Source organism: Procambarus clarkii, chromosome 20 (genome assembly GCF_040958095.1).
Source record: "Procambarus clarkii isolate CNS0578487 chromosome 20, FALCON_Pclarkii_2.0, whole genome shotgun sequence".
NCBI lineage: Eukaryota > Metazoa > Arthropoda > Malacostraca > Decapoda > Cambaridae > Procambarus > Procambarus clarkii.
The window spans coordinates 8,770,875-8,798,416 of NC_091169.1; the positions used below are offsets into that span (position 1 = coordinate 8,770,875).

The 27,542-nt window shown below is 43.5% G+C and overlaps 1 protein-coding gene across 1 annotated transcript in view; it reads left to right on the forward strand.

Annotated features, from left to right (window-relative positions):
- The window catches only part of LOC138366683 (uncharacterized), a 68,704-nt gene extending 44,825 nt beyond the window's left edge, over positions 1-23,879 (forward strand). The window contains exons 2-5 of the mRNA XM_069327949.1: positions 13,549-13,663; positions 13,756-15,592; positions 18,134-19,114; positions 21,656-23,879. Coding sequence (XP_069184050.1) covers positions 13,549-13,663; positions 13,756-15,592; positions 18,134-19,114; positions 21,656-23,879 — 5,157 coding nt within the window. The remainder of the gene's footprint in view (positions 1-13,548; positions 13,664-13,755; positions 15,593-18,133; positions 19,115-21,655) is intronic.
- Positions 23,880-27,542: the final 3,663 nt, after the last annotated feature.

The window sequence follows — 27,542 nt, forward strand, 5'->3', positions numbered from 1 at the left end:
GCTTTTTTTAATGCAGTCAAGTATAGACCCAGAACTTAATCTCTTATCCACTATCTATGACAATAATCACTTTAATGATCTAAATTGCAGATATTTTGCAGCACATGATGTAAACAATGTAGTAACTCATAATCACAATATCTCTGTAATCAATTTGAATGTTAGATCCCTAGGTAAACACTTCGATGATGTTAGTGCCTTGATTGAAGCTATTGACAACAAATTCTCTTTTATTATACTTACTGAAACATGGTTGAAAGAGGATACCACTCAACTCTTTAACATGCCTAACTACTCAGCAATTCACAACTGTCGTCAACTTCAGAGAGGTGGTGGCACTGCTCTTTACTACCACCAAGAACTAACATGCTTAAAAGAAATTAGAACTAGAGACTGCTATGGGGAGTATATCTTCGCCAGCTTCAGAGTCAAGGGTGCCGAGTCTGTCCTGTCTGTGGGTGCAGTTTATAGAATTCCTAACACTGATGTGTCCGAATTCAACTCAAACCTTAGAAATCTAATACTTGATAACAGACTGAACAAAAACCACCTAATTATTGCAGGGGACTTTAATATTGACCTCTGCGAGCCAGAACACCCTACTGCTGTTAGCTTCCTCAACTGTATGAACTCCTGCTTCCTCATACCCTTAATCACTAGACCTACTAGAATCACTGATAGCACTGCCACGACTCTAGATCACATCTGGACAAACATAACCTCTCCGCTTACTTCAGGTATAATCACCGATAGCACTACAGACCATTACCCCACATTTCTCTTAACTAACATTAGCAAACCACCTCTTGAGTCAAGAGAGATACGTTTTAGACTACACAATGAAACTGCTATAGACAATTTTATAACTGCTACTGATAATGTCAACTGGGAGTCCGAGTTAGGTAACATAGAGGACATCAACCTAGCAGTTCAATCTTTTCTTCAAAAAACTCTTAGCCTTTATAATACCCACTGTCCTATGCTTACAAAACAAATCACAATCAAAAGGCTTAACAATCCCTGGCTTACAAAGGGAATACTTAAATCTATTAATAAAAAACATGACCTTGAGAAGAAGTATAGGTTAGGAATTGTCTCCAAAGAATTCTCAAAGAATTACTCATTATTGCTATCTAAGATAATTAGACGAGCCAAAACTAAATACTACGAAGATAAATTTACCCAAATAAAGAGCAACATTAAACAAACTTGGAGAACAATTTCACAAATATTGGGATCAAAGAAGTCTATAATTAACAAACCAACACTCCTGTCTAATAACGATGGTCAGCTTTCAGCCTCGGATTCTGCTATTGAGTTCAATAGGTTCTTCTCTTCCATTGGTTCATCCCTTGCTAATGATATTCCATCTTCCAGTACTGACATTAAGGACTATCTTACAGGTAACTATCCACAGTCTCTGTACCTAAAGCCTATTAATTCCACTGACGTCAATGAGATAATCCTTTCCCTTAAAACCAAGTCTGATGCCCTTGAGGAGATACCAACTTTAATCTACAAAAAAGCCTCCAGATCTTTAGCCCCTGCTATTGTTTTGCTCTTCAACAAGTCACTTGAACTCCAAACCTTTCCAGATATTCTAAAAAAAGCGAGAGTAACGCCTGTCCACAAATGTGGTGATCTCACAAATGTTAACAACTACAGACCTATATCAATCCTGCCAAACTTGTCAAAAATTTTTGAAAAACTAATCTATAAGCAGCTTTACTCATATCTAGCCAAACTCAATATACTTAGCCCTTGCCAATATGGCTTCAGGCCCAAAAAAAGCACTAACGATGCACTTATTAGTATGCTTAACTCGATTCATACAGCTCTTGATCAAAATGAGTTCCCTGTTGGGTTATTTGTGGACCTGCGTAAAGCTTTTGATACTGTCAACCACCAAAACCTTCTTCTTAAATTACATCATTATGGTGTCAGAGGACACTCCCTACAATACCTCAAATCCTACCTTACTGACAGGCTCCAATGTGTTTCTGTGAATAATACAATTTCTCCCACACTACCCATCAACATTGGTGTTCCCCAGGGCAGCATACTTGGCCCTCTCCTCTTTCTCATCTACATTAATGACCTTCCAAATGCCTCCCAACACCTCAAACCAATTCTATTTGCTGATGACACAACCTTCATTTACTCCAGTCCTGATCCCCTTGCTCTAAATGCCACAGTAAATACTGAGCTTAATAAAGTCCATCTGTGGCTAACTGCCAACAAACTCACCCTTAACATTGACAAAACTTTCTATATTCTGTTTGGCAATAAATCCTCTAATCAAATAAATCTCAAAATAAACAATACCCAAATTTGTAACAAATTAGATGGCAAATTCCTTGGCATTCTCATTGACCACAAGCTGAATTTCCAGGGACACATTCTAAACATATCAAAAAAAGTTTCAAAAACTGTGGGCATTCTTTCTAAGATCAGATATTATGTACCACGCCCTGCCCTGGTGACTCTCTATTACTCCCTTATCTATCCATATCTCAACTATGGTATTTGTGCTTGGGGCTCTACTACCCAAAATCACTTACGTCCTCTAATTACTCAACACAAAGCTGCTATTAGGACAATATCCAATTCTGGCCCCAGACATCACTCGGTACCCCTACTCAAATCTCTGAATATGTTAGACATTAAGTCACTGCACATTCTCTCATGTGTATTATACATATATAAAACGCTAAACTATAATGCCAATCCTGATCTCAAAAGCTTCATAGAAGGTTGTAACAGAACCCATGAGCACCACACCAGAAATAAATACAGTTTTGATATTCCTAGAGTACGACTAAATCAAACCAGAAATGCTCTACAAATCAAGGGGCCCAGAATGTGGAATGACCTTCCCAACCATGTTAAAGACTGTACCTCTCTCAACCAGTTTAAGTTAAAAACGAAGCTATACCTAATAAATTCCATGTAACCCACCTTACCCCCCTGTTGTCAACCCATGTATATTTTTTGTTTTTTTGTTTTTCAAATCAACGCTGTTTGAATGTAATTTTCTGTAATAATTTGTAATTGTATTTGTGCTGCTTTTTCAACAATGTTCCCCCCTCTTTTACCTCTATTTTTTATATGTACTCATCACATCTTTTCTTTTTACCCATTAGTTTTAAGCTGTAGTCATTAATGTTTTTCCTGCCCGAAACGCTTTGCGTAATAGTGGCTTTAGGCATTGTATGTACTAGCTCTATCTATAAAGCCAACAAACTTTGTAAATCTCTTTATGTATGTACCTTACCTAAATAAAGATTATTATTATTATTATTATTATTATTATAGTCTTAGTTCGATATAACTGAAAAAAACCTTTAGGATTTGACTTTGCTTGCTCTGCTATGCGAACTTCATAGTTTCTTTTTGCTTTCCTAATCTCTTTTTTAACATTTCTAACCAGTTGTATGAATTCCTGTTCTAAACTGACTTCCCCATTCTTAATCCTTTTGTACCAAGCTCTCTTTTTACTTATAAGGTTCTTTAAATTATTTGTTATCCACTTTGGGTCATTACTATTCGATCTATTCAATTTGTATGGTATACTACGTTCCTGTGCTTTGTTTAGAATATTCTTAAATCAGTTATATATTAAATCCATATCGAAATCCCCTTTTACGTCACTTGTCGCTGGGTTCATGTCTCGCTCCAAGACCGGCCTACACCCCATACCCAAGACTTTCCAATTTATTTGATCCAAAAAATTTCTTAGGCTATTAAAATCAGCTTTTCGAAAATCTGGCACTTTAATAGAATTTTCTCCTACAGGTCTATTCCATTCTATGCTAAATATGATTTCTTTGTGATCACTGTTCCCTAGCTCACTCCCTATTTCGATGTCATTAATTTGTGTTTCCCTGTTAGTTAACACTAAATCTAAAATATTATTTTCCCGCGTTGGTTCCTTAATGTGTTGCGTAAGAAAGCAATCGTCAATTAATTCTAGAAAATCTTCTGCTTCACTATTCCCTGTTTTGTTCAACCAGTTTATTCCACTAAAGTTAAAGTCACCCATGACATAAATGCTGTTAGATCTAGATGCTCTAGATATTTCATCCCATAGATGCTTTGCTTCCATTCTGTCTAAATTTGGTGGCCTATATATAACTCCTATTATAATATTATTTGCTTTTTCGTTTAATTCTATACAAATAGTTTCAGTGTGTGGCTCAGTTTTGATTCCCTCTTTGAGACTACATTTCAAATTGTCCCTAACATATATGGCTACTCCCCCTCCTCGTCTAATATATCTATCTGTGTGAAATAGTTTAAATCCATTTATTTGATATTCAGCTAATAGTTCTCTATTTTCTACATTCATCCACGTTTCGGTAAGTGCAATAATATCTATTTTTTTCTGTGCAGACAGGAGCATTTAATTCGTTAATTTTATTTCTTAGACTTCTACTGTTAGTGTAATATACCCTAAGTGAATTGTTATTTTGAGGCCCTTTTCTTTCTATGATCATTTGCCTCTGTAATCCTTTACACCACCGCCCACGGGATGGGTGTGGGGTGCATAATATAGAAAGAAATTGAATCACCTTGCCCGAAACGCTATGTGTACTACCTCTATCTATAAATCAAACAGAATGTTTGTACTGTAACTCTGCATCTATGTATGTACTTTTCCTAAAAAAATTCTTCTTCTTATTATTATTATCATTTTTTTATTATTATTATTATTATTATTATTATTATTATTATTATTATTATTATTATTATTATTATTATTATTATTATTTATTTATTTATTTATTTATTTATTTATTTATTTATTTATATACAAGAAGGTACATTGGGTTTGTGAGAATACATAGCATAGTACAGTAATTGCACTCTTGTAAAGCCACTAGTACGCGCAGCGTTTCGGGCAGGAGGAAGACATGAGGAAGACAAAGAAAACGACAACTACCCGGAAGGGGGGGGGGGAGCAGACGAAAAAAAGGGGGAAATACAAATAAATAAAGAAGAAAATAAATAAATAGTAAATAATTAAATAATAAACAGAAATATGTTAAAATAATAAATTGAAACTTGAATACAAATAAAAGGAGGAACCAAAATAAATAAACCATAATAATAACTTTGAAGTGTAAAGAAACATAATAAATAAGTATACTCCATAATTACATTAATAATTAACAGGAAATAAGACTGTCGCCTTGAAACAGCACAGAACAAAACGGGAGAAAGAGAAAGATAAAATAAGGAAGACAAAGAAAACGGCAACGACCCCGAAGAGGGAAGGAGGGAGAGCAGACGAAAAAGGGGGGGGGGGGGGTATTTAGCTTCGCCTATAACAAGAAGCTAAATAAAGAAGAATTTAAATAAATTAAATTAGATATAACTAAATAATATATTGTACCAATAACTAAAGAAAGAAGAAAATTAAATAAATTAGAACTAAATAGTAAACAATTACTTTAGTAATTGTTACGAACCCAAGTCCATCGTCGGAACACGGAGCAGTGATGTCCACGCCATCTGTGAGTCCGCTCCCGAAAACCCCCACAACATGGACAATGCCATCTAGTGATGACAGGAATATGCCGGCAATAGGCGCTGGATTCCTGTCCTAGTCGGCTCGTGAGGTAGCTGGTGCTGATCTCTGGTGAGGTGACGCTTAGAAAAGCAGCGCCATCTATTGAGCGACAGGGTGTACGTCTATGTCAGCCAGTAAGTGATGTTTCCTAGTGGTCCCCATGTAGTATCCCAGTGTACTGATGACGTGTCTGTCTTCATAGAGTCAACGTAGGGCTGCTGTGATGTACGCAGAGTCAGTCTACCCAAGGCAGCCACCAGCCTGCTTCACAGAAGCAGTGAGCTGCCGCCAGGCGAGAACTGTAGAGTGTTCAACTGTCTGCCTGAGAGGCAGTGATGGGATTCGCCGTACCCGGGGCTGGCTGGTGGAAGAGACAGCCGACTGTGGTGCCGAAAGAGGAGAGTAACCAGCGAGTTACACGAAGCTCCTGCCTAGGGCTCGCAACCCTAGTATTTACTCGTGAAGTGGCCTAACAGCGTGAGGCTGATTGGTACCTGCCAGCAACAGGCTGTACTGTGGTTGTGGGCCTTCACGACGAGGCACCTAGTGGAATTGTGATTTGGCTGGCCCGTAGCCAGGGTAGACTCATCGTTGTTTCCTGGTACCTGCTGAGGGTTGTGCTGTAACAACCGTGACCTCCCCCCCCCCTTAAGAGTTCACACCCAGGAAAGCCTTCTCCAAGAGGTCAGCCCAGATGACCTCCAGTTTATCTTGTATATTGAATAAAAATTCCTGGGTTAGTCTTAGTCAGCATAGTTTCAAGTATGTAATATTTCATGCAAGGGAATTAGACTCCAGATTCTTATGTGTAAACATCCTTGGATCTCCCCCTTTTGGCCAGGTCAGAGGTCAGTCACACACGTAATTAATAACTCCTCTCTTGAAGAGTGTATGGTGAATGTCAAACAAGCTTTTTGAAATATTGTTTAAGTGTTTGTGCACGTGTGGCCCGACCCCCCCCTAGCATTTCTGACCTGGGTAGCGACAGCAGATCTCCCCCCTCCCCCCTGTGGGGGTTGTATATAGAGGTCCTGTAGGGACTTAGACAGGGAGAGTGCCGGACACCGGGGTCCAGAGAGGGCTGTGAAGAACACCTCAGCCAGGGAGAGACAGATATCTTAAGGTAATGTGTGTGATCTCTGAGTTTTGTTCCATGTCCAAATTTCTTAACTTTTTGCCAGTGTTAGAGTAGGATTTATAAGTGGTGATTGACATAATTTTGGTCTCAATAAAACTCATGTTAAATTTCCTGTCTGTGTCAATTGTTGAATCCTCTTAGCCTTTTGGATATAGTGGCTGACAACCGTTTCCATAATTAATGACAGTCATAGAAAGTACTCTCCAAGTCAAGCAATGTTTCTTGCCTCGTTGCTTGATATAGTCTCAATGGTCAAAGGCAGATGGTGGCAGCGTATTTCATCCTGCGTTAGCATCTCCTTGTTGGCAGTGTACTTTGTAGTCCTGGTGTAACCATCATATGTCAGCCCATAACAGTGTTACCAAGTGCAACCAATGGGGAAGTGTTACTCAGGATAAGTAGTGTTTACATTATTAGTTTAGTGTTCCATTATAGTGGTGGTGCATTATAGTAGGGTACACTTTAGAGAGGTGGTACAAAAAGAGCGGTGTTACAATGGTGCTAGCGGTGGTCCAATAAATTGTGGGTGTGTTCACACTTTATCGGAGGCCTGCGCGCCGGCTGCTCGGGTGGCCACGTAGTTGTTTGTTAGTTTAGGCGGGCTCGCGATTTCGTTGCTCGGGGCCACACGTATTTTAAGTGTTATGATTAGTGCGACATACGGGAAACTAGATGAAAAGTTTTGGGTATGCGCTTCGCTCTGAAATCTATGGACAGAAATTAGTTCTCGTTTCTCTTCATAGCTTCCAGGGGTGTACAACCCAGTTATAGGTTGTACAGCAATCTGTTCGGCAGGTTGTCTGGGAAATTGTCAGTGAAGGACGCTTACTGATACATTTCTGAGGTACATGGAGTTGCCTCGAGTTCTAGATCCTAACGATAAGGCCGCAGACGATGCTCCGTCACCTAGAGTGTAGCTGAGTTATCATCATAGAGGGGGTCATGTTGGCAGCGAGACTGACCTCAAACATTCTAGTCGTGAATTGTGTCTTAGGAAGGACGGCTGCTAGTGTTGGATGTTTTTCCCCAAGGGCGGGTCAGACGTAGTTAACAGGCATAGCTTACCGAGGAACAATCGTAGATTTAATCACCACGAGAGTAGTCTTACAATTAGTTAAGGGAATTCATAATTATACTATAACTTTTTGTTTTATTATTTTACTCAGATTTTTTATAAGTGAAAGGAATTTCAGTGTCGATAAGGTTGGATGTACACCTGACCGTCTCTTGTGTGCACATATGTGTACATGTGTTTCTCATGCGACGATCAGAGAGATTGTTTATACTAAGTTATCAACACCTGTTTCATCTTGGGCGCGCGGTCATAACTCTCGTCCACTCAGGAAGGGTACTATCGTACATCCCCGCCTCTTTCTGCAGACGCTCCGCGCGGTGTATATTGTGTTGACAGCGAGTGTGCGTTTGTTCTGATTTACTTTTTAATGTTCATTCGTTACATAGAACATTGTGTTAAATTTTCAAGTTAATATGCCGCTTGGTCACAAAGTTACAGATATTGTGTTATTTTGTGGAATTATATCTTTATTGGCAATTTGTTTGATTTTATATGTCCACTCCGATGTTATCGGAATGGAAGGGGTTCTCAATAGGGTTGCAATTCCCCTCTATTCCCTCTCAGTTCCCGCCTCACGTTCCCTACACCTACTCGACCCAGTCCCCACCCACCCTACCCGCCCTTGTTCCCTCCACCCACTCTGCTCCATTTTCTTCCACCGTCCCCACTATCCCCACTCAGGGTCACTCCACCCACACCTTGCTTGTTCAGCCCCTCCCCTCTCAGCATTGTCCCGCTCCACCCATCTACCCTCACAATCCTTCCCCTCAGTTCCCACCCTCCAACCTCCCGCCACACCCTGAGTCGGTGTCACTCATCCACGCGCCCTCCACTCTCCCTCCACTTCCATCCTCCCCGCCCTGCGCCCAGTCCCTCAACCCCCCACCAGCCCTCCCCGCCTCCCTCATACCTCCTGTCATATCCTCCCCCTCCAACATTCCCCACCCCCACCCTACTTCTCCCGCCCATCCCCCCAGTGTTGCCTCCCCGGGAGTAGTTTGTACTTGTGGTAAGATTTCTTATACATTAAGTAGTATTACTGCTCCCGCAAGTCAGACCTTATCACTACTGCAGTCGCTATGAAATCCAATGTTTATGTGAACGAATGTCTTACCAGATTCAGACAAAATCTCTTATTTAAACTACGTGGAATTTGCAATAGATCCACTGCTATTAAACATTGTTTTGTGCGCGATGGTAAAATAATAGCTAGGAAGACTGACTCTGGAAAAACTTATGTCATAACCACTGAAGCACACCTCACTTCTTTCCTGGATGACTGTGGGATATCAGCTGAATAACCAGAACATAATTTGTAGTCTCACATACAACCAAAGTGTACTTAAGCTCTGCCTTTCCTTTCCAAAGGTGTTTATTTTTATTTTTATTTTTTTATTTTTTTTTGTTTGTCATCTTTGCCTGTTTTATACTCTTAATTATTTGTTCTTAGTTAATCCCCTTGTCACTAAACCTAGGGCTTTTTATTACCCTGTTAATTAACCATTACTAAGCTAATTATCTTCAAGATCATTTTTTTATGATTATCATTTGTCTTATTATTTTTTATTTTACATTTATATTGTCAGTCTCTACTGATTTTTTGTTTTTTTTATTTTATGTAACTTCTGTGTCCTCCCTGGCTATCTATTGGATCTTTATTTTACTTCTAAATTGTTACTATTTTATTGTATTTGCTTTTATTCTTGTGTTTTGCTTTATCGTGTATCTTGCATCGTGATCCCTCTGCATCTCTATGCACACTGATATTGATCCTGATCAAAATCTTCTGTCTCATATCTACACCAACCAGCACATTGATCATCATTATTGCAAGTATTTCACAGCACACCAGGCTAAAAACAAACTTCAAAATAGCACCTGTCTATCAGTTTATAACCAAAATGTTAGATCACTTGGTAAACATTTTGACGATTTAAATGCATTACTCACAGCAATAGGTACTAACCTATCGTTCATTATTTTAACATAAACTTGGCTAAATAAAGACTATACCCAACTCTACAACTTAGCTGGTTATAAAGCCATTCATAACTGTAGGCCTAATAAAAAAGGTGGTGGCACAGCTATATATTACCGAGATACATTTATCTGCAACAGTGTTATTAGTGACAGAGATGACTACTGTGAATATACTTTTGCTCAGTTTACAATTAAATCCCTTAAATCCTCTTTGACTATTGGAGCCATCTATAGATTTTCCAATACTAACATAGCTACTTTCTCAGACAACCTAAGGAATCTTATTATAAACAACAATCTCAACAAAAACCACATCATTCTGGGAGGAGATTTTAATATTGACCTGGGTCAACAAAATTGCTCTCAAGTTGACTATTTCCTTAACAGCATGAACTCCTGTATGCTAATCCCCACAATCACCAAACCTACCCGAGTCACTCAAACATCAGCCACTACCTTGGACCACATATGGACAAACATAACAGCTCCCCTTGTATCTGGTATAATCTACGACAGAACAACTGACCACAATCCTACCTTTCTCATAGCGAACATGGACATAACACCACCAAAAAGCAAGAAACTTTCATTTAGGCTACACAGTGAATCAGCTTTAGACAATCTTAGAGGCACTTTACAATATTAACTGGGATTCTGAATTCAATAATACCCATGATATAAATTCATTAGCTAACCTCTTCATCTCCAAAACTCTAAGCCTCTACAACATTCATTGTCCCCTTCTTACCAAGCAAGTAACTGACAAAAGATTAAACAATCCATGGCTCACAAGTGGCATTCTCAACTCAATCAACAAGAAACATGAATATGAAAAGAAAGTTAGGATTGGCCTAGTTTCAAAGGAAGTAGCTAAAAGGTACTCATCAATGCTTACCAGTATCATAAGAAAGGCAAAACTTGCATATTATGTGAATAGATTCAATGAAGCAAAAGGCAACATGAAAAGCACTTGGAAAACTATCTCTAGTATCCTAGGAACTAAACAACACTCACATAACCAAATAAAACTCTACAAGGATGGGGGTATACCGTCAACTGACTTAGAAATGGCAAATGAATTTAATAGTTTCTTTTCATCGGTTGGTGCTAATCTTGCCAGTAAAATCCCACAGACTCAGACACATATTAACACATATCTCTCAGGCAGCTATCCAAACTCTCTTCTCCTTTCACCAATCAGCCCGGCAGATGTTGTGTCCATCATACATTCTCTAAAAACCAAGGCAGGGAACACCAGTGAAATTCCGTCCATTGTGTACAAGAGAGCCTCCCATGCCCTTGCCCCACCCATAGCACTAATGTTCAACAAATCTATAGAGTATCACACCTTCCCTGATATCCTCAAAAAAGCAAGAGTAACGCCAGTCCATAAAGGAGGCAATCCGGCGGACATAAACAATTATAGACCAATATCAAATCTACCCATTCTATCAAAAATATTTGAAAAAATTATTTACAAACAGCTCTATTCCTACCTCGTAAAATTCGACATACTCAGCCCCTGCCAGTTTGGCTTCCGGTCCCAAAAGAGCACCAATGATGCAATCATTAGTCTCCTTGACATTATCTACTCAGCCCTTGACAAAAATGAGTTTCCGATTGGACTCTTCATTGACCTAAGAAAAGCCTTTGATACTGTTAATCACAACTACCTCTTACTTAAACTCCAGCATTATGGAATCCGAGGCCTTGCCCTTGACTACATCCGATCCTATCTTAGTGACAGACACCAATATGTAACCATCAATGATACAACTTCTTCCACTCTACCAATTACCGTTGGAGTGCCGCAGGGCAGCATCTTAGGACCTCTTCTATTTCTTATATATATAAACGATCTGCCTAATGTCTCTAATATTCTCAAACCTATATTGTTTGCTGACGATACTACCCTTATCTACTCAAACCTCAACCCACATACACTAAATAATGTTGTGAATAATGAATTAAAAAAAGTCCACTTATGGATGTCAACGAACAAACTAACATTAAACATCGAAAAGACTTACTACATCTTATTTGGAAGCAAATCATCAAATGCAATTCAGCTACAGATAGACAACATTAACATCAGTAATAAAAATGATGGCAAGTTTCTTGGCCTATTCCTAGAGAAGAGACTCAACTTCAGCACCCACATTCAACACATAACTAAGAAAGTCTCTAAGACAGTTGGTATACTCTCCAAAATCAGATATTATGTTCCTAACTCTGCTCTCCTCTCACTATATTATGCACTAATCTACCCCTATCTTAATTATGGTATCTGTGCATGGGGGTCTACCACTGCAAACCACCTTAAGCCCATCATCACACAGCAAAAATCTGCTATCAGAATAATAACTAACTCTGCTTTCAGACAACACTCAGCTCCCTTGTTTAAATCCCTAAACTTGCTAAATATTAACTCCCTCCACACATTCTCTTGTGTCAACTACATTTACAAAACCCTGTTCTTAAATGCAAACCATGCTCTGAAACTCTCCCTGGACAGATGTAATAGGACCCATTATCACCACACCAGAAATAAATATCTCTTTGATATCCCCAGGGTCAAACTTAATCTGTGTAAACACTCTATGCAAATTAAGGGACCTAGTCTATGGAACTCACTCCCTAGTGAATTGAAAAACTGTAAAACTTTTGCCTTATTAAAAGCAAAACCAAAAAGTACCTAACTTCATCTATTTAGTTTCCTACACTGAGCTTTAAATTTGCTCTGTACCTAGTGTTACCCAATCTCCTAATTTTTATGTAATATCAAACAACCTTATCATTGTGTTCATTGCTGTCTTCTTTTATGTGCTAGCCATATGCTGTATTGTGACTAACAATTTTTGTCAACTACCATTCAAGCTGTCATTGCAATCAATCCTATATTGTTTCTGCTGTATTGAGCCTACCAATTTGTTGTCAACTACCATTTTAAGCTGTCATTGCAATCAATCTTAGCTACCTATGTGCTTTAATATACTGTACCTACAATTTTCTCTCATCTTCTTTTTTTTTCATTCCATGTAATCTGTTATCATTTTTTTGTCTATAAATTTTGCAAGTATTTACCTCCTTAAAATTTTCTTAGATTAAGGACCTGCCCGAAACGCTGCGCGTGCTAGTGGCTTTACAAGACTGTAATTACCATATTTGTATCCTCACATTCCTTATGTACATTCTTGTATATGCATAAATAAATAAATAAATAGTATTAGTAAGGAGAAATGTTGGACCTGTCATGGAAAAGGTCATTTTAGGAAAGCGTGTACGAGTGTTCGGCTTAAGGAAGTGCCGTCACCAGATTACTTTAAGGATGGTCGCCCTACTTTTGAAGTCCAGGTTGAGGGTGAGATTTTAATTGCTTTCTTGGACACAGGTAGCCAAGCAACACTCATTAAGAGTTCAGCCTTCAGCAAATTCAAACATGCACGGCTTAAATGTAGTAGTAAGCAGCTCACAGCAGTTAATGGGGGACAAATTGACATCTTGGGTCAGGCCACAATTAATTTTGAAATAGGTCATGATGGGTCGTACCCTCACACTTGTACAGTGGTTCAGAATCTTGCTTATCCGGGTGATATCTTGATTGGCATGGATTTCTTACACAGGTTTTCATATTCTCTGTCAGCTGAGAAAGGGGCGAGACATTGCCGGTTGAAATTAGGAACTGTATCCTATCCGGTGACATTGACTGACCATCCCCCGGTTGTAGCTTCCATCCAGCGGAAGCAGAAACATCATGCCAATTACGCGAAATTTTTGTTTCAGTCTCCTCCAGACCATAATAAGAAGTCGTGTATTTTACATGCTTTTGACAAGCAGACTTGCCCACCACGATCATTTAGGTTCCTTAGGGTGGCCGTGGGTCGTCATATCCAGCCTGGTACTACCTTCTGGTGGCCGGCAGGTTTGATAAACTATTAATTCCCCACCACTTAATTGTTGTCCTGGATAAAGGTGCTCTCATACCTGTAGTCAATCTCTCACACAAGACCTACCGCTTCAGAGTGGGTGATCGAGTGTCTCAGGGTATTATCTTAGAGGAGACATCGATCTTTCAATCAGATCCATCGGAAACTATTACAGACACTAAGCAATGTGGCGCTCTTAATGTTAGAGACACTAGTAAGACTGCGGAGCACGGCACAACGGTGCTCACGCCACCTGGCGATACCAACAATTTGAATAAATTAATATCAGCACTAGACTTACAGCACATTCCACAGTTAGAGAGGAAACGGGTGCGGGAAGTTTTGCGTATGTTCCCCAAATTATTTGCAACGGATGACGATCAAATTGGGTTGTTAGACAGAATTGAGCACACCATTCCAACAGGTGATCACGAGCCCGTGTACACGAGACAACGGAGGCTCCCGGAACAGGCTAAGAAAACTATCAGAGAGGAGTGTCAGAAGATGTTAAGACAGGGAGTTATAGAACCAAGCACTTCACCATGGCTGTCTCCGGTGGTGCTGGTGCGCAAACCGGATGGTAGTTACCGGTTTTGTGTCGACTATCGGAAAGTTAATGAAATAACAAAGGGGGACGTGTACCCCTTACCTCGGATTCAGGAAATTATAGATCAGTTCGCAGCAGCCAAGTATTTCTCCACTCTGGATGCTAAGTCAGCATATTGGGCCATTCCGGTGGCAGTTAAGGACCGTGAGAAAACAGCATTCTCTGATGGGGTTCACCAGTTTCAGTTTAAGCGCATGCCTTTTGGGCTCAAGACAGCCCCTTCTTCATTTCAGAGGGCTATTAACTACATCCTCAGCATTGTGCTAGGTAGGCATTCACTAGCATACCTGGATGACGTGGTTATATATTCCAGGTCATTTGATGAGCACCTGAGGGACTTGACTGAGACACCTTCATTGTTAGACAAGGCAGGGTTCAAATTAAATATCAACAAGTGCACCCTGGCATCTCAGAAATTCAAATTTCTGGGGTTCCAGGTGAGCACAGATGGCATCCGCCCTGACCCAGACTCATGCCGCGCCATTGCTGAGATGCCCAGGCCTAGGTCAGCAAGGGATGTGCGCCGGTTTCTGGGAGCAGCCGGATACTTCCGCCGCCATATTAAGGGATTTGCTAGTATAACAGCGCCTTTAACTGACCTTGTAAAGAAGAATGCTAAATTTATGTGGACCTCAGAACACGATGAGGCTTATACTAAACTCAAAAGTCAATTAATTACCGCCCCAGTATTAGCTGTGCCTGACTTTGATAAGGAGTGGGAGGTGCATACGGACGCTAGTGGTATTGCCATAGGAGGGTGCTTAATGCAGCGTGATTCAGAGAACCATCCTCACCCTGTGGCGTATTTCAGTAGAAAAGTGAAGGGACCGGGGGTTAGATACTCAGCAACAGACAAGGAAGCGCTTGCTGTGGTTGAAAGTGTTCGTTATTTTGAGCCTTACCTATTCCAACGTCATTTTGCTATTTTCACAGATCACAGAGCTCTCACATATATATTTAAAAAGAAAACAAAGTGTCCCCGGATGTCCCGTTGGTCTCATGAGTTGTCAGCTCACTCGTTTCAGATCCTTTATAAGCCTGGACCATCTCACGTCGTGCCAGACACGTTGAGTAGGAACGTCGCGTCAGTTAACGTAAATGTCAACATTGAAACTATTGCAAGTGATAAAATGAGAGAATTTCAAATGGGTGAACAGCGATGGAAGGAAATAATTGAATATTTGGAGGGTGGTAAATACCCTATGAAGAAAGGTAACTTTCCCCTGCAGCATTTTGACCTGCAGAAGGGTGTCCTATATTATGTTAACGACATGAAAGATCGTGCGGTTTATCAGTTAGTCATCCCCGACGTGTTAAGATCCTCAACCGTGAAACTTGCACATGCATCTAAGATCGCTGGTCACCCTGGGGTCTTTAAGACCTATATGAGAGCTAAAACTTTATTCTATTTTCCTAGTATGTTATCTTATATAACTAAGTTTGTTAGATCGTGTCCGACTTGTCAAAGGAGAAAAGGTACCCCTAAGGTACAGGCGCCACTACAAGAGTTCCCTGACATTTTTGAGCCTTTAGATCGCGTGGGAGCGGATTTGATTGATTTACATTTTTTTTTTATATTTTTTTTTTATTTTTACATGCAGAACATGCAAATTAAATACAATAAAAATACAGAATACATAAAGGAAAACAATAGACCACCGGCCAGAAGGGCCGACAGCCGAGCACAACAAAACAGCATAGCACAACAAAACACATACACAAGAAAAACATGAAAAATACAGCATACATCAAAACATAAAACAGAATACAATGGCAATCCAGCAATCACAGTACAAAATAACACCTCCAAAAAACAAAACATACAACAAGAGGCAACAGGTAAAGCAACAGAAAATCAATACATTAACGCCCCGTAACAAAAGGCGAGGCCAATTACAATAAAAAAGCAGGCAAAAACACAAGTCACTAAACACCGGCCTGAAGGGCCAACATCAAAAACACAAGAAAACAAAAGAAAAATAAAACACACAGCAAGCACACAGACTACGAAAAGATCTCATACTTGTCCGGCCACTCTTCCGCCGGGAAGCGAATACAGTACGCTTCCCAAAGTAACATAATGTCCTCCGAAACATGGTTACTATTGAGCGTACGAGGATCGGGCATTAACTCTGGCACACCCACAATAAAACACCTAGCCCGACGAATCCAGATGGTAGAAGGGCACCACGGAGCAGGACGCACACGGTCAACAATTTCAAAATGCAACGGATGGTCAGCATCCATCGCCACTCCGGAGGCCAAGATGAGAGGGAGAAGCTCCTTCCCAAGAGGCCGGGCAATGGGCAGCACACTGGGAGCCTCCTCAGCTGCCTCACAGGGCTCCTCGGCAACCACTGAACGTTGCACCTGCCGGGACCCCCCACGCTTGGCATCCTTTTTCAGCACCAGCTTGATGCCTCGGCTCGCACCAGGATCCACACCATCCACGCCCGTAGGAGCAACCACCTCCCACTGCGGAGAACCTTCTGCAGGAGAAAGAACAGGAGGTAAATTAGACGCACAATCATCGTCAACAGCCGATACATGGACATCAGCCACCACCAGCGTCGTAGAGCACGAGGCACCTGGAACCGCCACACCATCTCCCGAAGCTCCACCCGCGTCGTAGTCCTCCATATCAACCCAAGCAGTAGAAGAGCGCCTAGAACGCTTGGGCACTGGCCGCACATCCTCACAGCCGGAGGCGGACCCAGAACCACGGCCCTCACGAACCGGGCGAACCAACGCCCGTCGCAGTACTTCAGCAGCCTTAACCACATGGGGAACCGGGCCGCACACAACAGGATGCTCCGCAGCACCCCCAACACCCAACACAGCCGGAACACCTGGCGAGGGCGCAGGACCAGGCGCAGCAGCAGGAGTCGTGGAAGACGCAGACGCACTCGGCTGAGGGGCAACAAGCACCGGGGGCATGTCGGGTGACGCAGGAGGGGCCGCATCAGCAGCGACTGGGACCTGCTCCACTTCATCTCCGGAATCCACGCCCTGAGGGAGCGGCGGGAAATCCTCCTCCCGGAATAAGTTAACGGGCGCAGCAGGTGTCTCAGAGCACCCGGCAGCCTGATGCCCCAACTGGCCACACCGGAAACAAGTACGGGGCTGCCGGGCATAGTACACCCGAACGTAGTAGCCCAGCAGCCGGACAGAAGATGGGATATCCGACCGCAGGCGCATACCTAATGTACGGACATTTGTCTGCTTCCCAGCATACTTCCCCGAGGACAGCTTGTTCACCCGCACACTGATGACAGCACCATACCTCCCGAAGAAGAGCCGGAGAAGGTTTTCAGGGAACTCCAGGGGCGCACCGTGCACACTGACATATGTCAGGGCACCACTTCGGTCCGAGATCGTAACGGAGCCGGCGCCATCCGGCAACTGCAATGAACGCCCCTCGTTCCGCCGGAGGAAGTCCCGATACTCCTCCTCCCCCACGAACTTGACAATCACCCGGTGGGCCGTAACAAGCTCAACGCCATACACAGCTGCCACCGGGACACGAAGCATGTCACACATAACTAACTCAACGGCCGGATAACCAGCCTTACACGTGAATTCCAGTCCCACGGAATTTACCCTCAACACAGGAGGAATAGCCAGGCCCCCCATGGCAAAACGGCCACGTCAGCACGCAGCCAGGCAGGCAACAACCAGCATTCTCTGATGGGGTTCACCAGTTTCAGTTTAAGCGCACGCCTTTTGGGCTCAAGACAGCCCCTTCTTCATTTCAGAGGGCTATTAACTACATCCTCAGCCCTGTGCTAGGTAGGCATTCATTAGCATACCTGGATGACGTGGTTATATATTCCAGGTCATTTGATGAGCACCTGAGGGACTTGACTGAGACACCTTCATTGTTAGACAAGGCAGGGTTCAAATTAAATATCAACAAGTGCACCCTGGCATCTCAGAAATTCAAATTTCTGGGGTTCCAGGTGAGCACAGATGGCATCCGCCCTGACCCAGACTCATGCCGCGCCATTGCTGAGATGCCCAGGCCTAGGTCAGCAAGGGATGTGCGCCGGTTTCTGGGAGCAGCCGGATACTTCCGCCGCCATATTAAGGGATTTGCTAGTATAACAGCGCCTTTAACTGACCTTGTAAAGAAGAATGCTAAATTTATGTGGACCTCAGAACACGATGAGGCTTATACTAAACTCAAAAGTCAATTAATTACCGCCCCAGTATTAGCTGTGCCTGACTTTGATAAGGAGTGGGAGGTGCATACGGACGCTAGTGGTATTGCCATAGGAGGGTGCTTAATGCAGCGTGATTCAGAGAACCATCCTCACCCTGTGGCGTATTTCAGTAGAAAAGTGAAGGGACCGGGGGTTAGATACTCAGCAACAGACAAGGAAGCGCTTGCTGTGGTTGAAAGTGTTCGTTATTTTGAGCCTTACCTATTCCAACGTCATTTTGCTATTTTCACAGATCACAGAGCTCTCACATATATATTTAAAAAGAAAACAAAGTGTCCCCGGATGTCCCGTTGGTCTCATGAGTTGTCAGCTCACTCGTTTCAGATCCTTTATAAGCCTGGACCATCTCACGTCGTGCCAGACACGTTGAGTAGGAACGTCGCGTCAGTTAACGTAAATGTCAACATTGAAACTATTGCAAGTGATAAAATGAGAGAATTTCAAATGGGTGAACAGCGATGGAAGGAAATAATTGAATATTTGGAGGGTGGTAAATACCCTATGAAGAAAGGTAACTTTCCCCTGCAGCATTTTGACCTGCAGAAGGGTGTCCTATATTATGTTAACGACATGAAAGATCGTGCGGTTTATCAGTTAGTCATCCCCGACGTGTTAAGATCCTCAACCGTGAAACTTGCACATGCATCTAAGATCGCTGGTCACCCTGGGGTCTTTAAGACCTATATGAGAGCTAAAACTTTATTCTATTTTCCTAGTATGTTATCTTATATAACTAAGTTTGTTAGATCGTGTCCGACTTGTCAAAGGAGAAAAGGTACCCCTAAGGTACAGGCGCCACTACAAGAGTTCCCTGACATTTTTGAGCCTTTAGATCGCGTGGGAGCGGATTTGATTGATTTACATTTTTTTTTTATATTTTTTTTTTATTTTTACATGCAGAACATGCAAATTAAATACAATAAAAATACAGAATACATAAAGGAAAACAATAGACCACCGGCCAGAAGGGCCGACAGCCGAGCACAACAAAACAGCATAGCACAACAAAACACATACACAAGAAAAACATGAAAAATACAGCATACATCAAAACATAAAACAGAATACAATGGCAATCCAGCAATCACAGTACAAAATAACACCTCCAAAAAACAAAACATACAACAAGAGGCAACAGGTAAAGCAACAGAAAATCAATACATTAACGCCCCGTAACAAAAGGCGAGGCCAATTACAATAAAAAAGCAGGCAAAAACACAAGTCACTAAACACCGGCCTGAAGGGCCAACATCAAAAACACAAGAAAACAAAAGAAAAATAAAACACACAGCAAGCACACAGACTACGAAAAGATCTCATACTTGTCCGGCCACTCTTCCGCCGGGAAGCGAATACAGTACGCTTCCCAAAGTAACATAATGTCCTCCGAAACATGGTTACTATTGAGCGTACGAGGATCGGGCATTAACTCTGGCACACCCACAATAAAACACCTAGCCCGACGAATCCAGATGGTAGAAGGGCACCACGGAGCAGGACGCACACGGTCAACAATTTCAAAATGCAACGGATGGTCAGCATCCATCGCCACTCCGGAGGCCAAGATGAGAGGGAGAAGCTCCTTCCCAAGAGGCCGGGCAATGGGCAGCACACTGGGAGCCTCCTCAGCTGCCTCACAGGGCTCCTCGGCAACCACTGAACGTTGCACCTGCCGGGACCCCCCACGCTTGGCATCCTTTTTCAGCACCAGCTTGATGCCTCGGCTCGCACCAGGATCCACACCATCCACGCCCGTAGGAGCAACCACCTCCCACTGCGGAGAACCTTCTGCAGGAGAAAGAACAGGAGGTAAATTAGACGCACAATCATCGTCAACAGCCGATACATGGACATCAGCCACCACCAGCGTCGTAGAGCACGAGGCACCTGGAACCGCCACACCATCTCCCGAAGCTCCACCCGCGTCGTAGTCCTCCATATCAACCCAAGCAGTAGAAGAGCGCCTAGAACGCTTGGGCACTGGCCGCACATCCTCACAGCCGGAGGCGGACCCAGAACCACGGCCCTCACGAACCGGGCGAACCAACGCCCGTCGCAGTACTTCAGCAGCCTTAACCACATGGGGAACCGGGCCGCACACAACAGGATGCTCCGCAGCACCCCCAACACCCAACACAGCCGGAACACCTGGCGAGGGCGCAGGACCAGGCGCAGCAGCAGGAGTCGTGGAAGACGCAGACGCACTCGGCTGAGGGGCAACAAGCACCGGGGGCATGTCGGGTGACGCAGGAGGGGCCGCATCAGCAGCGACTGGGACCTGCTCCACTTCATCTCCGGAATCCACGCCCTGAGGGAGCGGCGGGAAATCCTCCTCCCGGAATAAGTTAACGGGCGCAGCAGGTGTCTCAGAGCACCCGGCAGCCTGATGCCCCAACTGGCCACACCGGAAACAAGTACGGGGCTGCCGGGCATAGTACACCCGAACGTAGTAGCCCAGCAGCCGGACAGAAGATGGGATATCCGACCGCAGGCGCATACCTAATGTACGGACATTTGTCTGCTTCCCAGCATACTTCCCCGAGGACAGCTTGTTCACCCGCACACTGATGACAGCACCATACCTCCCGAAGAAGAGCCGGAGAAGGTTTTCAGGGAACTCCAGGGGCGCACCGTGCACACTGACATATGTCAGGGCACCACTTCGGTCCGAGATCGTAACGGAGCCGGCGCCATCCGGCAACTGCAATGAACGCCCCTCGTTCCGCCGGAGGAAGTCCCGATACTCCTCCTCCCCCACGAACTTGACAATCACCCGGTGGGCCGTAACAAGCTCAACGCCATACACAGCTGCCACCGGGACACGAAGCATGTCACACATAACTAACTCAACGGCCGGATAACCAGCCTTACACGTGAATTCCAGTCCCACGGAATTTACCCTCAACACAGGAGGAATAGCCAGGCCCCCCATGGCAAAACGGCCACGTCAGCACGCAGCCAGGCAGGCAACAACCAGCATTCTCTGATGGGGTTCACCAGTTTCAGTTTAAGCGCACGCCTTTTGGGCTCAAGACAGCCCCTTCTTCATTTCAGAGGGCTATTAACTACATCCTCAGCCCTGTGCTAGGTAGGCATTCATTAGCATACCTGGATGACGTGGTTATATATTCCAGGTCATTTGATGAGCACCTGAGGGACTTGACTGAGACACCTTCATTGTTAGACAAGGCAGGGTTCAAATTAAATATCAACAAGTGCACCCTGGCATCTCAGAAATTCAAATTTCTGGGGTTCCAGGTGAGCACAGATGGCATCCGCCCTGACCCAGACTCATGCCGCGCCATTGCTGAGATGCCCAGGCCTAGGTCAGCAAGGGATGTGCGCCGGTTTCTGGGAGCAGCCGGATACTTCCGCCGCCATATTAAGGGATTTGCTAGTATAACAGCGCCTTTAACTGACCTTGTAAAGAAGAATGCTAAATTTATGTGGACCTCAGAACACGATGAGGCTTATACTAAACTCAAAAGTCAATTAATTACCGCCCCAGTATTAGCTGTGCCTGACTTTGATAAGGAGTGGGAGGTGCATACGGACGCTAGTGGTATTGCCATAGGAGGGTGCTTAATGCAGCGTGATTCAGAGAACCATCCTCACCCTGTGGCGTATTTCAGTAGAAAAGTGAAGGGACCGGGGGTTAGATACTCAGCAACAGACAAGGAAGTGCTTGCTGTGGTTGAAAGTGTTCGTTATTTTGAGCCTTACCTATTCCAACGTCATTTTGCTATTTTCACAGATCACAGAGCTCTCACATATATATTTAAAAAGAAAACAAAGTGTCCCCGGATGTCCCGTTGGTCTCATGAGTTGTCAGCTCACTCGTTTCAGATCCTTTATAAGCCTGGACCATCTCACGTCGTGCCAGACACGTTGAGTAGGAACGTCGCGTCAGTTAACGTAAATGTCAACATTGAAACTATTGCAAGTGATAAAATGAGAGAATTTCAAATGGGTGAACAGCGATGGAAGGAAATAATTGAATATTTGGAGGGTGGTAAATACCCTATGAAGAAAGGTAACTTTCCCCTGCAGCATTTTGACCTGCAGAAGGGTGTCCTATATTATGTTAACGACATGAAAGATCGTGCGGTTTATCAGTTAGTCATCCCCGACGTATTAAGATCCTCAGCCGTGAAACTTGCACATGCATCTAAGATCGCTGGTCACCCTGGGGTCTTTAAGACCTATATGAGAGCTAAAACTTTATTCTATTTTCCTAGTATGTTATCTTATATAACTAAGTTTGTTAGATCGTGTCCGACTTGTCAAAGGAGAAAAGGTACCCCTAAGGTACAGGCGCCACTACAAGAGTTCCCTGACATTTTTGAGCCTTTAGATCGCGTGGGAGCGGATTTGATTGATTTACATAGTAGTCATTCTGGTAATCGCTACGTGTTGGTGCTAGTGGACCATCTGTCCCGGTTCACTACCTTGGTTGCTCTTCCTCGTAAGGACGCGCAGACTGTTGCAGACGCTTTCTTAAGTAAATTTGTCACTGTATTTGGACCGCCTAAAGTATTAGTATCTGACAGAGGTCAAGAGTTCGTTGGTAACACTTTTAAAGAAGTTTGTAAAATTTTAGAAACAACAACAACCCTCACGACTGCTTACCATCCGCAAGCAAACGGTATGACTGAAAGAACCAATCGTACAATTAAGGATATGCTAGCAATTCTTGCAGAGAAAGATGCTGCCACCTGGGATGAACAACTCCCCTATGTTCAACTAGCCTTGAACACTGCCATTCATCAGTCAATTAACACACAACCACTGCTGCTTTTCACGGGGCGCTCATGTAACTTCCCATCAGGTCTGCTTAACAGACACGAGGTTGTGTACGGTGAGGATTATCCTTCAGAAATCCTCTCTAAAATGAGAAATGCGTGGAGGATTGCTGCTGAGGCTTCTAAGACAGCGAGGAGCCGGTATGCGCACTATTATGATAAGAAGGTTCAACCGTTGACACTTAGAGAGGGAAGCTTGGTTATGAGGTTAAATGAAAAGGCGCCTGACAATCAAAGTAGGAAGCTAGCACCTAGATGGCGTGGGCCATATAGAGTAATTAAGAAGCTTGGACCAGTTAATTTTCTGATCAGGGGAATCTTTGATGACCAGAGTGACACAACTATTCATGTCAACAAATTAAAGTGTTACGTTGCCAAGGAGGAACTGGAACTGCCTTCAGCGATTCCCATTCCTGACCCTTCTGAGTTGACTGACCCAGCTGGGCTTGTCCAGGATGGAGAGGAGGACCTTCTGTCAACTCTCATTGGTACCCAGGGTCGGCCTTGTCACCCTATGTTAACGAGGTCACGGGCGAGGCAGGGAGAGTTTCAGTAAACTGTCTCGTCCCTTAGTAGTTGGTTTTTTTTATCAGAGTTTTTAAACTGGCAATTGTTTTGAGATTTTGTCATGGAATGTATTCAGAGAGCATGCCTTACCTATCCTTGGGCTGTACCCTGTCACCAAAGCCCAGGGGAGAGTCCTTGCTTCCGCCAGTCGGAGTGTTATCCTGTCTTCCCCAGGTCTGCTTGTCCACACCGCTCTGTCCCCGGTACCAGCTACTCGTGAACCAACATTGAGGCCAGAGAGGTCACCCCTCTGGTACAGTGGAGAGGGGGTTACGTTACACCCCACCCCCCCTCCCAACACTCCCGGTAACCCCACCACTCGGTTACCTGGGACGGTGATAATGACACCATTCACCCAGCCGACACCTCCCACCACACGAGGTTGTCCAAGCCAGAGTTCCTGCCAGCAGAGCACAGCTGTCCAGATGTCAACGTACCATGGTGGGCCCCAGTCTTGCAGTTCATCATCAGAGGCACCCACCTGCCTGCTGCGACACACCGTGCAGGCACACCGGAAGTGGAGGCGCGAGGTCAACAAGCGGGTATGCCAGCAGCAGTCACCTACCAGTTTCCCCTCGTCCTTGGGGATGCCACATCACTGACTCCACCAAGATGCGCAACGAGGCGGTCACATTCCAACGGCACCTCCCTACTGAGTGTGCTTGACTCGCCAATAGGGTGCACGTTTCGCACCATCGGTCCAAGGTCAGGCACATTAGGGCATGCGCGATAGGGCGTACCGGCTCAGTAGAATGTGACACAAGCAACGCCTGTGTAGTGATGGGCCCCAGGAGCTGAAGTCGGGATCCACCTGGCCTGCCGCCACGCCACCCACGCCCCAACACCTGCACCTGCTACTTCTATTGGCAAGACATCGTCGACGTCACACTCTCTGCCCTGCTGTCACGACTCCTGCTATGTAGCTGCTGTCACTCATCATCGACCGTCAGCTTCAAGCAACTGGAGGTGAGATGTGCCTCCATACATCTCTCCCGACACCGTTCACTTGTGACCGGCCAAGTCCCCGGCCGCTGTCACTCGCCGCTGCTCTTCACTCCACCACCTTCCAGCACTTGGGCAGCTTGACGAGGAGTCTGTCACCAGTAGACTCGCTCTGTCACCAGACGTACCCCAGAGCTATTACAAGAAGATCTCAGGGTATATGCAGGCATCATCGACGGGCAGACGCTGGACCAACGTTAGGTCTCCAACATCGGGTCTCCAACATCGTCACCAACATCAGGTCACCAACATCAGGTCTCCAACATCGCCACCAACATCGCGTCTCCAACATCGCCACCAACATCGGGTTTCCCACATCAGGCCACCACGCGAGAGTATAACGGATGCACGATAGAAAACGCGTATATCAACACGAACATTGATGTGTCAAGATTTACGAATGATGGTTCAGAGAAATGACTCTATTATTAACGGTGTCAAACAGTTTTGTCTAATTGGGTTAAAAGTGTAACATTTATGGGGATGTAAAGTCACTAGGCCTAGAAAAAGTGGTCCTAGACAGTGTTCGTAGCTAGATGACTTGGGTCTCTAGCACAAACTTTATCTTGGAATTTATTACTATTTTATTTCATGTATGTATCTATGTGATAAGTCTGTCCTGGTGATGAGTGTCCAGGTTTTCTGTGTGGTACCAGTGTATGGGTACATAATTTTTTTTATATTTGCATGCCTTTTTATTTCATTAAAATGTTGTAATGTTAAGTAATGTTTCTGTTGTGGTAAGAGGTAGTCTTACTTTCAGAGTGTGCAGGGTGCATGGAAATTGACCCTGGCACTATTGTCTTGTGCGGTATATGGATTGGCCCACAAGTATTCTGTTAACGTACGGTTCTATTGATGAGTTTTCATGTCTATTGTTGTATTTTTACCATGTTTTATAACTTGTATAAGTCATACGGTTGGCTGTGGGTCATGAAGTACCCAGCAGATGTTTGGGGTATGTCCCACTTAGGTATAATGTTTCCTGTTATTTTTAATTACTTAGATTTAAATGTTAGAGTAGGAATATTACATATATATATTTTTTCATGTTGGTGATCATTTTATTTTGTATGTTTTGTTCTTCAGACCTTCTGAGGAAGACTTGCTAGCCTGCCTAGTGTGCAGGCAGGATTTGTCATTGTTTCATAGTATTCCTTATTGCCATGTATTGTAATTCAGGGTTGTATTATGTAGCCTTGTGTCATTACTTGTATTTTGACATCATATTATTTTTAGTTACTTGTAATTTTCCTGTTCCATTAGGACATTTTGTTATTTTTTTATGTCATGCTTGTTTTAAGGCGATTTTTTGTTTTGGTCTTCCAGCCTTCTGAGGAAGCCTTGCTGGACTGCCTTGGTGCAGTCGGGATTTGTTTTTTTTTTCATTGATACTTTATATCGGAATCGTATCATGTGTGTCGGTATCATTGCTTGTACTTTTGCCAAGGTATTTTTTTTTGTACTTTTGTTTCTTTCATTGCACATTTATGTATTGTTCTTACTGAAGTGTAACTGTGTATTGTACTTTGCATCATGTTAATTTAGTTAGCTTACTTTTATCATTATGTCACTGGCATTGTTTTTTCTTTTAGGGTTAGTTGTGATATTTTGGATAAGTTAGGATAAGACAAAATTGGGCTTAATTATCATACACCCGATTTTGTCTTAACTCCGGGGAAAGGGAGCTGTAACACCCGTGACCTCCCCCCCCCCTTAAGAGTTCACACCCAGGGAAGCCTTCTCCAAGAGGTCAGCCCAGATGACCTCCAGTTTATCTTGTATATTGATTAAAAATTCCTGGGTTAGTCTTAGTCAGCATAGTTTCAAGTATGTAATATTTCATGCAAGGGAATTAGACTCCAAATTCTTATGTGTAAACATCCTTGGATCTCCCCCTTTTGGCCAGGTCAGAGGTCAGTCACACACGTAATTAATAACTCCTCTCTTGAAGAGTGTATGGTGAATGTCAAACAAGCTTTTTGAAATATTGTTTAAGTGTTTGTGCACGTGTGGCCCGACCCCCCCCCCCCCCTAGCATTTCTGACCTGGGTAGCGACAGCAGATCTCCCCCCTCCCCCCTGTGGGGGTTGTATATAGAGGTCCTGTAGGGACTTAGATAGGGAGAGTGCCGGACACCGGGGTCCAGAGAGGGCTGTGAAGAACACCTTAGCCAGGGAGAGACAGATATCTTAAGGTAATGTGTGTGATCTCTGAGTTTTGTTCCATGTCCAAATTTCTTAACTTTTTGCCAGTGTTAGAGTAGGATTTATAAGTGGTGATTGACATAATTTTGGTCTCAATAAAACTCATGTTAAATTTCCTGTCTGTGTCAATTGTTGAATCCTCTTAGCCTTTTGGATATAGTGGCTGACAACCGTTTCCATAATTAATGACAGTCATAGAAAGTACTCTCCAAGTCAAGCAATGTTTCTTGCCTCGTTGCTTGATATAGTCTCACTGGTCAAAGGCAGATGGTGGCAGCGTATTTCATCCTGCGTTAGCATCTCCTTGTTGCAGTGTACTTTGTAGTCCCGGTGTAACCATCATATGTCAGCCCATAACAGTGTTACCAAGTGCAACCAATGGGGAAGTGTTACTCAGGATAAGTAGTGTTTACATTATTAGTTTTAGTGTTCCATTATAGTTG